The sequence below is a fragment of the Pithys albifrons genome, chromosome Z (genome assembly GCF_047495875.1).
Source record: "Pithys albifrons albifrons isolate INPA30051 chromosome Z, PitAlb_v1, whole genome shotgun sequence".
NCBI classification, from domain to species: Eukaryota; Metazoa; Chordata; class Aves; order Passeriformes; family Thamnophilidae; genus Pithys; species Pithys albifrons.
In genome coordinates this window covers 69,696,732-69,711,539 of record NC_092497.1, presented here as the reverse complement: position 1 = coordinate 69,711,539, position 14,808 = coordinate 69,696,732, and the positions used below count along the sequence as shown (strand labels likewise).

The 14,808-nt window shown below is 38.8% G+C and overlaps 1 protein-coding gene across 3 annotated transcripts in view; it reads left to right on the top strand.

The window, feature by feature from the left end:
* TTC39B (tetratricopeptide repeat domain 39B) overlaps nucleotides 1-14,808 on the top strand; it is a 77,712-nt gene that overhangs the window by 45,137 nt on the left and 17,767 nt on the right. For all 3 annotated transcript variants that reach the window (XM_071579846.1, XM_071579847.1, XM_071579848.1), the window contains 4 exons: nucleotides 6,070-6,174; nucleotides 8,381-8,512; nucleotides 11,959-12,035; nucleotides 13,159-13,226. In XM_071579846.1, coding sequence (XP_071435947.1) covers nucleotides 6,070-6,174; nucleotides 8,381-8,512; nucleotides 11,959-12,035; nucleotides 13,159-13,226 — 382 coding nt within the window. The remainder of the gene's footprint in view (nucleotides 1-6,069; nucleotides 6,175-8,380; nucleotides 8,513-11,958; nucleotides 12,036-13,158; nucleotides 13,227-14,808) is intronic.

Sequence of the window (14,808 nt, the reverse complement as noted above, 5' to 3'; positions counted from 1 at the left end):
TTCCTTTCTCACTGCCTCTGTTTTTCTGAGAGCTCCAACTCCGTATCCAAAGTGGTTTCTTTTGAAAAATAGTTTTCGATAGTTTGTCTTTATGTTTACAAATGTGTAGTATCGTCTACTTGTTTCTTCTTTTTCCTCTGCATTAACTTCGCCACAGCTGTAAAATGAGGGAGAAGAAATTATTTAGTTAAAAAAATCCCAAACAGCTAAACCAAAGCCAACAATAAACAAAACCTCCAAAATAATGGAACAAACCCCCTGGCAATACTAAAGAAAAGGAAAATGCCCTACTGGTGAAATGGCTTGATCGTTCGAAGGATAGGATAGACAGATCCCTTGGTATTGTGACAACAGTCCAGGGGATTCACTGATACAGATTTACAAATAGCTGGCTGTCTTAGTTTAGAAGACAACTAAGATATTTATATGGACCTAAAAAGAAGGGCTTCCTCCAAAAAATCACCACAGTGTTGAAATTTAGGAGTTTTAATCAGAAAAATGTATTTGAATGAAGGGTAACAGTTCTTAACTACAGAAAAAAAACCCCAAATCCAAACAAACAAACAAACCCCCCAAAACCAAAACTAGGACAAAAAAAAGCCCCAACTACCCTGTAACCCCAAAGGAGAAGAAAAAGGAACAAAACCCTTTAAATGGAATTTTTTGTCTGTTCCCTTTTGGTGCAATTATATTTACGGACAGCAGGGGTCACTGCCGTGCCTCGGCTGGCAGCGAAGTGACTCAGTTTCTCCGGTAAGACAAAAGGCGGTCCGTGAACCACTGACTTCTCTGAATGACTCACGTGGAGGGATGGTGGCGACAGAAGAGGACACGGGGTGGAACCCTCCAGCAGGCAATGCAGAGTCTTCTCTTTTATCCTCTGCTCAGGGATGCGAGGCTAGGGACAGGGACTGGTGGTGGTGGTGCTCGCTCCTCCGCAGACGGAAAGCTGGCTCAGGAAAGGGATCTGTAGCAAGGATCCAGGACTATGGCCCCAGCTCTCCTCTCTCTCCCTCTGATGAGCAGCACAGAGCACCAGAGATGAGCTGGAGTCGTGGGTGGCCAAAACCAGGGCAACCTCCAAACACCTTCATGTGTCCCACGAACGGTGTTGATACTGTAGTTCACACACAGGATGGTTTTTGTGTTTATGGAAACAAATGCCTCTACAAGATTTTTTCTCATCAAGCCTCTGTAAATGTTAAGGGTCCCATGTTTGCTAAAGTATTTATATCCTGGGAAAATGTTGTCTTAATTGTAATGCAGCTTGTTATCTTGGTGCTTATAATCAAAATAGCATCCCCTCTGTATAGCCTGAATTTTTTAGAAGACCTTATTTCCACATGTTTGTTTGTGCCAGATTTCCATCTTAACAAGCCTATCATATAAGTAAATTGTTATTGCTAGTTTCACATTTTTGTAGTCTTCATTCCTTGATGTTTTGCTTTGGTTCCACTAATAACTACAAATACTTTCCATATCCGTAGCCCAATGAAACTTATGTTAATAAGACCAGTAACTGAACAAGACCAATGTGCTTGTACTTAAATGTTGTTTATCAGATAAGGCTGATTATTTTGACTGTGCTAACAGAAGGTTTTAGAAGTTTAAAAACTAAATTCTGCAATTCCTATTCATGCAGAGTCTTGCTTGAACATATGAGTCCAGCTCATGTTAATAAAATGATGTGAAACTCAATATGCGATTTAAAATATGGAAAGTATTGTTGGATTAAAGGTAATTTTTTCTGTAATTCTTCCATTTCTCGCTTCTGAAGCCCCTCTAAAGAGAAGAGTTGGTAAATCATTGCTAAAAGCTGAGCAAATCTTCTGCAGATACAAATACATCAACATACACCAAGTTAATGTTTAGCTATATAATGGCTTTTCAGGACTGCTCTTCCACTGAGGCTTGATGCAGAGATGTAGGGTTTATTGTATAACTCATTACATGTTTAAATAACTTTTAAATACTAATGTAGTGACTTTTCATTTAATTTAGTTTAGTAGTTATGCTCCCTTTCTAATGAATATGTGGTGGGAGGGAAAGTGGCTTAAGCTATGATTGCATTAACATTTTAGGTTACTAATATTTTTGCTCTCTGTACATCCTGAGGATTGTCATCCTAATAGTGAATATTGTGGTACATCTCAGGGTTTTAGAGTCAGCATTCTTACGCTGTGTTTCTGTTGCAGCTCCAAGTAGTTTATTAGAACTTACTTAAAGTTGCTAAGAGCTTGCTTATGGACAGTATATCACCCACAGTTTCATGAGTAGCTCAGCACCAAGCTCAAGATATAAAAACTATTGCTGGAATTCAAAACACTGACTCTTTTTTCCAAAAACATATTTGAAATAGAAGTGAGAAGACAACTTAAAAAATACTGTGTGGGAAAAGTGTTCTTTAAAGTACCTAGACAGTAACTCCTTGTAATGTGACATTATTGTCTTTGTGTAACACCGAATATAGCACATTTTTCGTTCCTTTTTTTTCATTTAGAAGTGACCAGTATTGTGCTGGTGGCTGGGCTAGAGTCAAATTTCTTCATGGTGGCTGGTATGGGGCTGTGCTTGAATTTGTGCTGAACACAGGATTGATGGTTTTTGATATTACTGAGCAGGCCTTGCACAGAGCCAAGGCCTTTTCTGCTTTTTGTGCTGCCATGCTGGCAAGAAAGCTGGGGGTGCATGGGAGGCTGGGTCGAGACAGCCATGGCAGGTGACCCAAACTGACCAAAGGAATATTTCATGCTATATGACATCATGCTCAATATATAAAGCTGGGAGGAAGAAGGAGGAAGAGGGGGACATTTGGAGTGATGGTGTTTGTCTTCCCAAGTAACCATTTCACGTGATGGGACTCTGCTCTCCTGGGGATGGCTGAGTACCTGCCTGCCCATGGGAAGCAGTGAACTAATTCCTTGTTTTAATTTGCTTGTGCGCATGGCTTTTACTTTCCCTATTAAACTGTCTTTATCTCAACCGAGGAGTTTTCCAGCTTTTATCCTTCTGATTCTCTCCGTGATCCTGCTGGTGGGGGAGTGGGAGTGTGTCTGCATGGGGCTTGGTTGATGGCTGGTGTTAGACCATGTCAGTAGCTGTAAAATCAGTAGTAGTATCACTGAAGTAATGTTAATTTAATCTGCTGCAAGGTAAATTAAAAAATATGCTTATATGATGTGATAAAATGCATAGTTTCTGTTGGTTGTAGGACATAACACAAAAAATAAGATTGGCAATGTAATATACTGAGTTAGAAGAACAATAACGTGAATCAGAAAGAGTATGTGAGTCAGCATTACTTTCTGAGCTGTCAGTCTGGTAACTTGCTGTAGAATTTGGTTTTTGATGTTTTGGGAATAGAGAAAATGTGGTTTTTCTGAGCCTCTATGTGGAAGTGCCAGCAAAGATAGCCAAGTTGCTTTTGAGTCAGAGTGCTCCTTTCTGACTGTTCTGGTATCAACTTATGGCTCTGAGTTGGAATGAATCCTTCTGGATATGTTCCTCTGCTGCAGGATGTAGGAAAACAGTAGAAAATACATATAAAGAGTAGTGAAACAGAATGAGACACTCTAGTAGAGAATATGATCCACTTACCAGAAATAACAGTTTGGGAAAACTAACTACCCAATTTTTATAGCTGAAGTGGCAGAAGAACTTCATAAGTTTGCTTAATGTAACGAACAGGACATATATTGACATAAGGAATACTGTTTTCATTGTATGCAGACTTTGGTCCTACATAACATCAGCATCAGGGGAACTAATCTGTAAGACATTAAAAAACGATGACTGCTAAGTGCTGAAGAGATCAGCTGCTTACCCATTTAACTAGGAAAACAGTTCTGACACAGTGCCAGGTTGTTTAAGGAGCATTGTTTATGGAATCATTTTATGAATATTGGTATGTAGTGTGGTGATGGTGGAGCTGGTGGTACAGTGGCATTTGGGACCCTCTTGGCAAACAGTCCTCACAGCTAAAAAGCCAGCACATGAATGGCTGTGTTATATGAAATAAACATTAGATTCTCCTTCCAGAGAAGTTCCATCAGTTTCTGATTGCAGGGTAGGGAGCATGAAGGTTTACAGCACAGAAATACAAAAAGTGTATTTCTGTTCACTAAGATGAGACCTAGTCAAGCAGTTGGAAACAAGACATTGCCCTTAGGCCTTCATCCTTGCATTCAGAAAAATACCATAGTGGTGGAGTACTGTCATTGGTTATCTGCTATTACTTTTTGCATGAACTAGCAGGAAATTTTTTTACTCTTTTTAGGCAAAACACAAATATTTTGTAATTAAGTGTATAAAGCAGTCATCAATTGTTAATTGACCTGTGGTAATGAATGACTCACCTTCCCTCACAGTGTTTTATGGTTATACATGTCTCACTTGCCATTCTCTTCCCTCTCTTACTTCAAATGACTGTTCTTAGTTCTCCATACTCTGTGTAGCAGATTATTGCCTTGCATTGGGTTTTTCTGTTCCCATAGCTAACAAGAATTCTTGTCCCACCACAAAGTCAGTAATCATGCTGTGAGGGGGAGAGGACCAGAAGGTCCAGCTGTCCTCTGTAATTCTGAAGATTCCACCTACCTTAATATGGCCCCTGCCATTTGTATGGGAAGACACTTGAAACAGGGTACTGCCTTGTTTCTAGGCACAAAGTAGTTGCAGTATGGAAGTATGAAAGAATAAAAATTCACTCTTGCTGTCTAGTAGATATCAATCTCCCTCTCTGCCCTTCTTTTCCCCACACTGAGAAACTGAAAACAACTGTCCCATTCTTCCTGGCAGGAAAGGCAGAGCAAATGGAATGTGTAATCTAGCTAAGCACAGACAGAGTAAAGCAGTTGTATCTGGACATTTCAGAAAGACCGTTAATTTGTATTTTAGTTCCCTAAAATGCAAATCTGAAAAGAGATTACAGAACTGTGGGAACACACAGTGGTAATGGTGATATGTTATAGAGGGACTAACTCAGGTCCTTGCTTGTGTACTAGAAAAAAACAATCAGACTTTAAATCTAGCTAAAATTTCTTACATGAAAATAGCAGATGGTATTCATAGAATTAGCTAATAAAACTGATTGTTTTGTAAAACTTTTGGTGATTATAAGTGAGTCTGTTTTTTATTTCTTAATACTGTTCTTTAGAGGGAAAACCACCTCTCCCCGCCATCCCCCTTCCAGTCATATTGTCATGTCCACTGTTTTCTTTCTTTGTTTTGTATGTGTGTGTGTTACTGTTAGATTTAGATTAGCTGCACTCCTTGGTTATTTCTCAAATTCCTCCTTCAGAGTTCTTCTCTTTAGTCAGTTCTTAAATATTTATCTCATTGACAAGATCTGTTGCTTACCACTGCTTAACCTTGCTTGGATAAAGCCCATTATCCAGTTTATATCTGTTTTACAGCAGTGGAGTGATTATCTTTTCCAGATCCAGCTGTGCATGTTGACGGCTCTGTAGCTTCTAGCTGTTAGTCACTACCATGACTGTCTAGCTTGTCACTTGTTCTACCCATTGAACAATTTGTGAGTACTCCTGAGTCTTTCAGGCAAAACTGACCAAAGAAGTGGTTTTGTTAGATGACTTCCACTTAAGCAAGTGCAAGTGATTGTACTTCTAGTGAATTGGGAAGAGCGAAGGCTTTTGGCATACCTGCAGGCTTCTGACAGGACTATTTTTAGCATAGCTGTTTGAAGAGTAAGCATCTGTTTAATACTTTTTTGAATGGCAATTTTGTCACCTCTCTTTGAGATTCAGATATAAATACAAAATCTGAAACAGCGTTTGTATTCATGGGGAGAATGAGAGCTTGGACACAGTGATAAGTTTTGAGAATTGGTCTGGTAAGGAAAGGAGAGCCAAGCCATAAAACATCACTTAAATAAACAAAGAGGGCACACTTGTGTAGCATGGATAATAAAGTGTTAAGCATGTAACCTGTTTTTTAAAAACTAGATTCTAAAAATGAATAATGAAAGACCTTCAGTGTTATATAAGGAAAAGCTAAGTTTTCATTTTGTGTTTATATTTACAGTTTGAGTAAACTAAGAATCTTTTTTAGGGCATCAAAGATGGATCTCAAGTGTGCTCTGGAAGAATGTTCAATGGCACTGAACTTATTTCTAAACAATAAGTTCTCTGAAGCACTGGAACTACTTCGCCCATGGTGAGGTCCTGTTATTTGCTTAAGTTACTGTAAACATATAATGTAAAGCATTCTATCTAGTACCTGAAGATTAATTTAAGGCCTCTGAAGGTAGTAGTTTTCATTTCTTCCCTTTTGTCCAAAAGCATTTCTCCATATTTTGGGGCTTTAGTATTGCACTTGTGCCTCAGTAAAACCATCTCAAAACCTGTTCATGACGCACTAAATTGTTCTGTTGGAGTTTATCATTCAAACTTTCTTTTCTCATGCAGAGGGAAAGAGCAGTGGAGCAAGGCCTTATCCCTCGTAACTTTGATTATGAATTTGTACAGTCGAACTGCTCTTGACAAGGCAGAAAAGCTGTAACAAAACTTCAGAATACTCTTTTTGTTGTTTCTTATGTTGTGTTTGTGGCACACTGATGTTTAACTTTAAAGCCCATCTTTTGATTTTCTGACAATTCTACTTGTTTCCCGGTTGCCTTTGCTCCACTGAGAAGAAAAGCATGGGAGTGCAGATGTAGGGAGTTAAAGAATACCAAGAGCTTCATAGGTATTCTAGCTTATCTGTGACTTTGTGGGGAGGCAGTCTGAGTGGTTGATCTTTAGGACTGGGGTCTGAATCCCTTTCACCGTTCTTCTGTCTCAAAGATGCGTATGATACTGAGGGGTGTTTTGGCAAGAGGAGTCTGTAGCTTGTGTTAGTAGAGAAAGGTAAAGTTCTTACTTGGCAGTTTAGTGCTAGTAAGAATGGTTTAAGAGTCATAGGTTAATGTTATATGGGCAAGTTCAAGAACACCATTAAAAGACAGTTCAGAAAAATGACACAGCTTCAAGTGTTTACTTTTAGTGGAGTGGAGGACTCAAGTGTGGAGGAGGTAGGCAGGAATAGCATTTTTAAAATTAGCTATACTTACTCTCAAACTTTTCTCTGAGCATTGTGTAGTGTTATTTTTAATAGAGCAATGCCTAGAGAAGGCCCACCTGCACTTGTGTGTATGCTAAAATTATTTTTGGATAGTACAGCAAAATAGTAAGTTCTACATGCAAGGATTGAGTGTGAGTGTATTAGTAAATACACAGATGTATTGCCCAAATGTTTTTTGTGTATTTCATATATATTTCATTTTGTATAGTAAAATAAGAAAACCACTTGTTTTGTAATAGAGTGTTTTTTTGTACAGCAAATTTTTTGGTTTTAGCTGATGTTTGCTAGCAAACTTTGAGCTTTTTATAAAGTGTATTGAAAAGGCTGACCCATCCTAGTAAACAAACAAAAGCTTCCCTTAAAAAAACCCCAAACACTAATTGTTTCACTGAAAAAATGTTAAGGAAACTGGAGATCATCGAATAGACAGCTAGCAGAATGTCTAGAAGACTAGAACATATGACTCATTCAGATATATTTGTTCTAGTTGAACAGAAAGGAGAATGGGGCATTAACCTAGTAGCAGTCTGAATCTATAAAGGGGAAGTTGCAAAGACAGAGACACCTTTCTTCATATTGGTAGATGGTAAAACGAGAGTCAGTCACCACAAGTTGAGTCTTAAGAGGTTCAAACTGGACACTTGATAGTGCAGTACCAGACAGGCTGCCAAAGGAGTATGCAGTCTTCATTTACTTGGGCTTCTTGATACTTGGTTGGACGAGACCTGAGTTTACCTGACATAGCGTTATCAATAGTGCTTTTTGTTGCAGTCAGTAAGTTTTAGAATGTGACCTCTGTAGGCACTTTGCAATAATTCTTTTTTTGTAATGATATCATTATGTTGTGAAAGCCAGACTAGTTCAGTGTAGTCTTTTATGTCAAACTGAGCATGTGTGTACTGACATTTCTATGACACAAATGCAGATTTTTGTCTTTGGATCAAACAGTAATGTTAGAAGGTGGTCCTTATGATAAGTGAAAGTATGTGAGTGAGTATTTATGTCAAGGCTTAATTGACTAAATTAAGAAGATATACCAGCCACCTATAAGTTGTATTTAATTAACTGCAAATGCTCGTGTACCCCATGTGAGATATTTTCTGGAACTTGCTGCTACAGTCTGGCAGTAGTCTTGTAGCACCCAATGAAAGACAGTATGTGCTAGTTCATGTTCTCATGTCCAACACTTTCCTGCTTTGTTCTTCTGTCTTTTCACGAATTAATGGAAGTGTCTCTGCATTTAATTTTGTATTGTAATGTAATGTGTTGCATAAAGGCACAAGATTTATGTTTTCCCTAGGTCCAAAGATAGCATGTACCATGCACTTGGATACAGCACTATTTTAGTTATGCAAGCTGCTATGACCTTTGAACACCAGGATATACAAATGGGAATTTCTACAATGAAAGAAGCTTTGCAAACCTGCCAAAGGTAATCCCAAGTATTGAACATTTATGTGAGACTGAATCCACTAAGTGTTCTTTGTAAGATATCCTAGCTCTATGTGCTTTTAAAGCAGATTCTTGTCAGTACAATGGTGGGATAAATTTGTAAAGGTGGAGTAAGTCCCACTACACAATTATTACTGGTGAGGTTGTTTTTCCATAGATATCGTGGAAACAACAGACTTGTTGTGGCTGGGTATTTATAGCTGCTCAAATTAAATTGGTTGACTATGTAGACCTACACATAAACAGACATTACATGAACGAACTCTCAGAGCTATTGCCAACCGTGACTTTTTGTTTCCCAGCAATTTAAAAGCTCTACATTGAAATTCCAGCATGAAAAGAGTATTTTAAAAAAAGTTGTTTTCAAAGGTAGAAGCAGTAATCTAATACGATTAAGCTTGTACTAAGGTTTCTTCTAAAACCAAATAAATTTTTTTATTGTTGTTACAAATATGTTCAGTTTATCTTAAAGGATTATTATTCCCATCAGAAATGATCTGAACATTTTCCTTTTGGTCTTTCTTTGAACAACCATGAAGCAGAACAGAAAATGAAAGTTATTAGTGACCTTTATTTTTTAATTGAAAAAAAAACCAACAACCTTGGAAAGTGGGTTGTAAAAACTAAAGTGTTAAACAAGGCTTTGACAAGAATAAAAATGAATTCTACTGTACTTGTTCTTCATCATACTGATTAGGTCATAATTTATCAGAAATAGCGTCCAAGGAAATGACTGCCAAATCCAGTTTAGGCATTTTAACATCATACTCTTAGCAATGACAAACCAAAGAAAAGGAAATGGGAAAAAAAATTTCAGATATTAGCTGAAGAAAATAAAGGGTCATCAGTTGCAGCATTTTTTTCAGGTATGCTATCAATTTGCAGTTTCACTTGAATTGTGTTGTTTAGTATGTCTGAAGGTTAGGTGCCCCTGTAGTTCAGACAGCTTCAGTATAAACTTCATCTTTGCAGGATGCAAACTCTAGTGCGTAAGTGCTCTGGTCTGGTCTGTCACAAAACTCATGAAAATGCAAGTCAAAGGCAATCAACCATTCAGATGTGAAGAGTCGCTAGAACTACATTAATTGGCTATTCTTTTATGTATTGTGTTAACCTGTAGTGTCATAATCTTTTTGTCAGGATCTTGCACTTGTCAATATGCAGAGTCATGTAAACAAATGATAAGCTAATGGTTGGTGTTTATAATCAGTGACTCCCTGGCTTACAAAGTGCATTCCATTTTTTGAATGTACAATTGTTTCTTTGGCTTCTTCATAAAGCTGAGGTGTTTGTAAATAGTTAAAAATTATTTTTTGGCATTATGACATGTACGGTTGAGTTGAGATCTGTCAGAAGTAAAATATGTGACTGTATTGGTATTTTATCTGACATAAACCACCATAATATCCTGAAGCATTTATAGAATCATAGAATTGATTGGGTTGGAAAAGACCTCCGAGATCATCCACTCCAACCCTTGGTCCAACTCTAGTCCATTTACTAGATCATGGCACTCAGTGCCACGTCCAATCTGCGTTTAAAAATCTCTAGGAATGGTGAATCCACCACCTCTCTGGGCAGCCCATTCCAATGCCTGACTACTCTCTCTGGAAAGAATTTTTTTCTGATATCCAACTTAAATTTCCCTAGACAGAGCTTAAGCCTATGCCCCCGTGTCCTATTGCTGAGTGCCTGGGAGAAGAGACCAGCCCCCACCTGGCTAGAACTTCCCTTCAGGTAGTTATAGACAGTGATGAGGTCACCTCTGAGCCTCCTCTTCTCCAGGCTAAACACCCCCAACTCCCTCAGCCTCTCCCCATAGGGCTTGTGTTCCAGTCCCTTCACCAGCCTTGTTGCTCATCTCTGGACTCACTCCAGCACCTCAATATCCTTTCTGAACTGAGGGGCCCAGAACTGAACACAATACTCAAGGTGTGGCCTCACCAACGCAGAGTACAGGGGAAGGATCACTTCCCTGGTCCTGCTGGCCACGCTAGTTTTGATACAGGACAGGATCCCATTGGCCTTCTTGGCCACCTGGGCACACTGTTGGCTCATTTGCTGATGATGGACTCAATCCCCTCATCTAAATCGTGAATAAAGATGTTAAACAGGACTGGACCCAACACAAACCCCTGGGGAACACCACTGGTGACTGGCCACCAGCTGGATGCAGCTCCGTTCACCAGCACTCTCTGGACCCGGCCCTCCAGCCAGCTCCTAATCCAGGAGAGGGTACACTTGTCCAGGCCATGGGCTACCAGTTTTTCCAGGAGTATATTATGGGAGACAGTGTCAAAGGCCTTGCTGAAGTCCAGATAGACCACACCCACAGCCTTCCCCTCATCCACCAGGTGGGTCACCTGATCGTAAAAAGAGATCAGGTTGGTCAGACAGGACCCGCCCCTCCTAAACCCATGCTGGCTGGGTCTAATCCCTTGTCCACCCTGAAGGTGCTGTGTGATTGCACTCAGGATGATCTGCTCCATAACCCTGCGAGGCACCAAGGTCAGGCTGACAGGCCTGTAGTTGCCAGGGTCCTGCTTGCAGCCCTTTTTGTGGATTGGGGTGACATTTTGCCAACCTCCAATCATCTGGGACCTCCCCAGAGAGCCAGGACTGTTGGAAGATGATGGAGAGCAGTTTGGCAAGCTCTTCTGCCAGCTCCCTCATCACCCTGGGACCCATAGACTTGTTAGGATCCAGCTGGCTCAGTAAGTCAGTAACTATTTCCTCCTGGAATACAGGAGGGCTATTCATCTCCCTCTCCCTGTCTACCAGCTCCAGAGGCCAGTTGTCTTGAGGGCCACCTGTCCTACTGGTAAAAACTGAGGCAAAGAAGGTGTCAGCCTTCTCCTCATCTTCCTTAACTATATTTCCCTCCAAGTCCAACAGAGAATGGAGGTTTTCCTTGTCCCTCCTTTTGTTATTAATGTATTTATAAAAAGACTTTTTGTTATCCCTAACTGAAATAGCCAAATTTACTTCAAATTCCACTTTTCTTTCCCTAATTTTGTTGAAATTATGTTGAAAACAAGAGTGCCTTTTGATTTTTTCATTTTAATTCTGAGTGCACGTTTAAGAAACAGAATAGAAACAATTGATAAAACTTGGAAATCCTGTTCAAGTGTCTTGCCCAGCATCAGAGTTACTTCTTCAGCTGGTAGGTAGAAGAGGGGTTGAAGCTATCATACACTTAAAATAGAGGAGTTGATGTTGCAAACATACATTTAAGATTGGGCAGCCTTATCAGCCTAGAAGCATACAAGTGTTTAGACTACTCAAAGAATGAAACTGTTGTCAAATTATCACTTTGATAAGAATCTCTATAAATTTTATTTGGAAATGGTTAACAATTCCAGTAATTAAGTTCAAGTTTGTGTTGTAATGTGTGGTTTTCTTTTCTTCCATGCCCAACTGATTTAGATTCAGGAAAAGAAGCTCAGTGGTGGAGTCGTTGTCCAATCTAGTTTCTAAACAGGCAGTGGATCAGTTGAGTGAAGGTAAGTAGTTTATAATACAGTTAAAAAGTGAAAAAAACTCAAAACTACCTTACCAATGTGATGAAGATGCATAACTCTGTAATTTGATTAGTGTCTTACGGTAACAAACATGCAAACTACCCATGTGGTCTTTTTAAAATAAATTGAATGTAAAGCTTCCCAGATTGGGGAAATCAGCCTAATTATTTTTTTTTTGTCTCTGAGCATGCATGAATTAAGAAAGGAATGACTTTCACAACACATTATAGGACTGAAGAGAGATCTTTTTTTTTGTCTTAAGACAACTCCCAAAAGTTTAAGAATCATTGATGCAGTGGAATACGTCCTTATCATTAGTTGCATTGGAATCTGAATATATTAACAAGTTTTATGCTTGTCTGTTTTGCCTTAAGGTGTTTTGCGAAATGGTATCAGTACATTGTTCATGGCTCTGAAAATGCTGATCTCCTATTTCTGATTCAGGCAGAATCAAGTATGCATTTTTTTCTAACCTGGCACAAGAATCCTCTTTAAAATACTTGGACACATCAAACTCACCACGTATGCACTGTACATACAGCAGCCTTGTGCATGTGGCTGGTCTTGCAGCATGGGGCAGAGTAACTTGTGTCATGTGCATTAAATCAAATGTTCTTTAGTGCTGCATGAAGACAGAAAGTCTGCCTGGAGCTTTTGGTTTGTTGAGCATGACTTGGTGAAAACCGGTTCATAATGTCTTACTGGATGCAGGAAAATTCTGAACCTTAGTGAGGGTTACCATTTATCTACTGAAGTTTCTTCTAAGACATGGAAGGAGGGTTGGAAGGCTTAGTTGCTGTTGGCTGTTCAGCTTAGGATCAATGAAAAAGTACAGGAGGCCATCCACCAGAATGACAGCTAGCTTTTGCCGTAGACCAAAGTAACTCTGGCAGGATCAAAGTTTTTGTCTGAGGAGAAGGGAAATAGAAGACTTATGTTGGGTTTTGTGTGTTATAGCTACTGTTCAGCAGTTATCGAAATGGCAACAGCAGAATCTTGCTTTTTTTTTTCTTGTCTTGGCAGCATTTTATTTATTCCATTGACCCCAAGAAGAGAATATTGACAATGACTTTATGATACTAAATAACTTTTCTTTCTTATATAGAGGAAATGCATGCTGAAATCTGCTATGCTGAATGCTTATTACAGAAAGCAGCTCTCACTTTCGTACAGGTAAAGTTTTTATTTTGGGTCTCTGTGCAGCAGTGTAATGGAGAGAGACAAATACTTGTAAAACATCATTGCAATAGATACAGTGTTTAAAAAACTTTTGCTAGTGAATGCTACTTCATGGCAGTGATTGAAATTACGGTAAATGCTGTGCTACTCAGCAAAGTCCTCTATTTGTTTATGTGAATAACCAAAGATAAAATTAATATCCAGGTATGAAGGTATCATCAAGGCTTCTTGTAGTTTTCTACAGGTGTTATGTTTAAATGCCTTGCATCGCATTGTATTTGCATAAAAATACGTTCCAGTATGAGGAAATGTCTTGTTTGAAAGTGCAAGTCTTTTCTTGCATGAAAGGATAGAATGTTTCCCAGGTCACAAAACTTCAGCTTGTCATTTCCAATTCAATCTTGCTCTCTATGCCCTTTGACATGGTCTCAGGAATAATATAGTAATGAATGATTATAAAATGATTACAAAATGCCTTAGCATTGCTGAATTAACTATTCAGTCCACAGAAAGATCTGGTATTTAATAATGTCTGGTGCTACTGGTTTAGTTTGTGGTTCAGAGACTTCATGCTGTAGTGTTTTCAAATTTCAAATGAAATTTAATTCCTGAAAACAGGAGTTGTTAGTCAGACTTTTAACATATGTGAGTGTTTTACAAATGTTTACTGAATGTATTTTAGATAATATCTTCTGATATAAATTATGAGAAAGAAGTGAGGTACATAGATACTAAGATCAGATAAGTTCATTTGGCAGACATTTATAAACCACTTAATACAGTACTTTGCTCGGAAGTGTCAGGAAATACTGTTAAGAGAATGTTGGTAACTGGCTTTCTCTGGCTTCCTGGCTTTCTCCCTGACTAACCAAGTGGAACCAACTCTTTTTATTTTTGTTGGGTGGGTGGAGTTTTCTTTAAGCATGAAAAGAATTTTCAAACAGTTGTTGATGTAGGTAAGTTTAGGAATGTATAAAATAAATAAAAAACCCTTAGATACCTATTTTTTCTCTGAAGCAGAAACTCTCTGCTGCTGCTAGCTATAATACCCCACTCTGCTGATTGCTGTCCTGCCCCATATTTTTCATCCTTGGCTACCTTGATTCATCTGAGAATGGTGATGATGGCAAAACTGTAACCACTCAGAATGAGGGAACTAGAATGCTTGTTCTAAAACACTTGCATTTGAATGTTCCGACTTGCAGACAAAATGGAAGAGGTCTTTTGAAATGGAAGCCAGAATTTCCTTTGGTTGATTGTTCTCCAAAGCTTTTATCTTTTTTCGTGCTTTTCATTTTTCACATCATATATGCTGTCCCAGAGTATTTAAATGTGCGTTTCTGAAATGCCTGCGCATCTTCCCCTTCTCTGTGAATTCTAAGAGAAAAAATTCCATCTTGTAGAATTGTTAGCTGTCTTGCTTTTCAGGATTTTAGTTTTGATGGCTATTACATTATGGCTTTGTTTTGGTTTTTCTAGAGATTAGTACATAGTAGTACATGTGGTACATAGTGGTACATAGTATTGCATGTGGTTTATGTTGGTGAGCAATGGGATTTCATCTCTTCAGGGGATT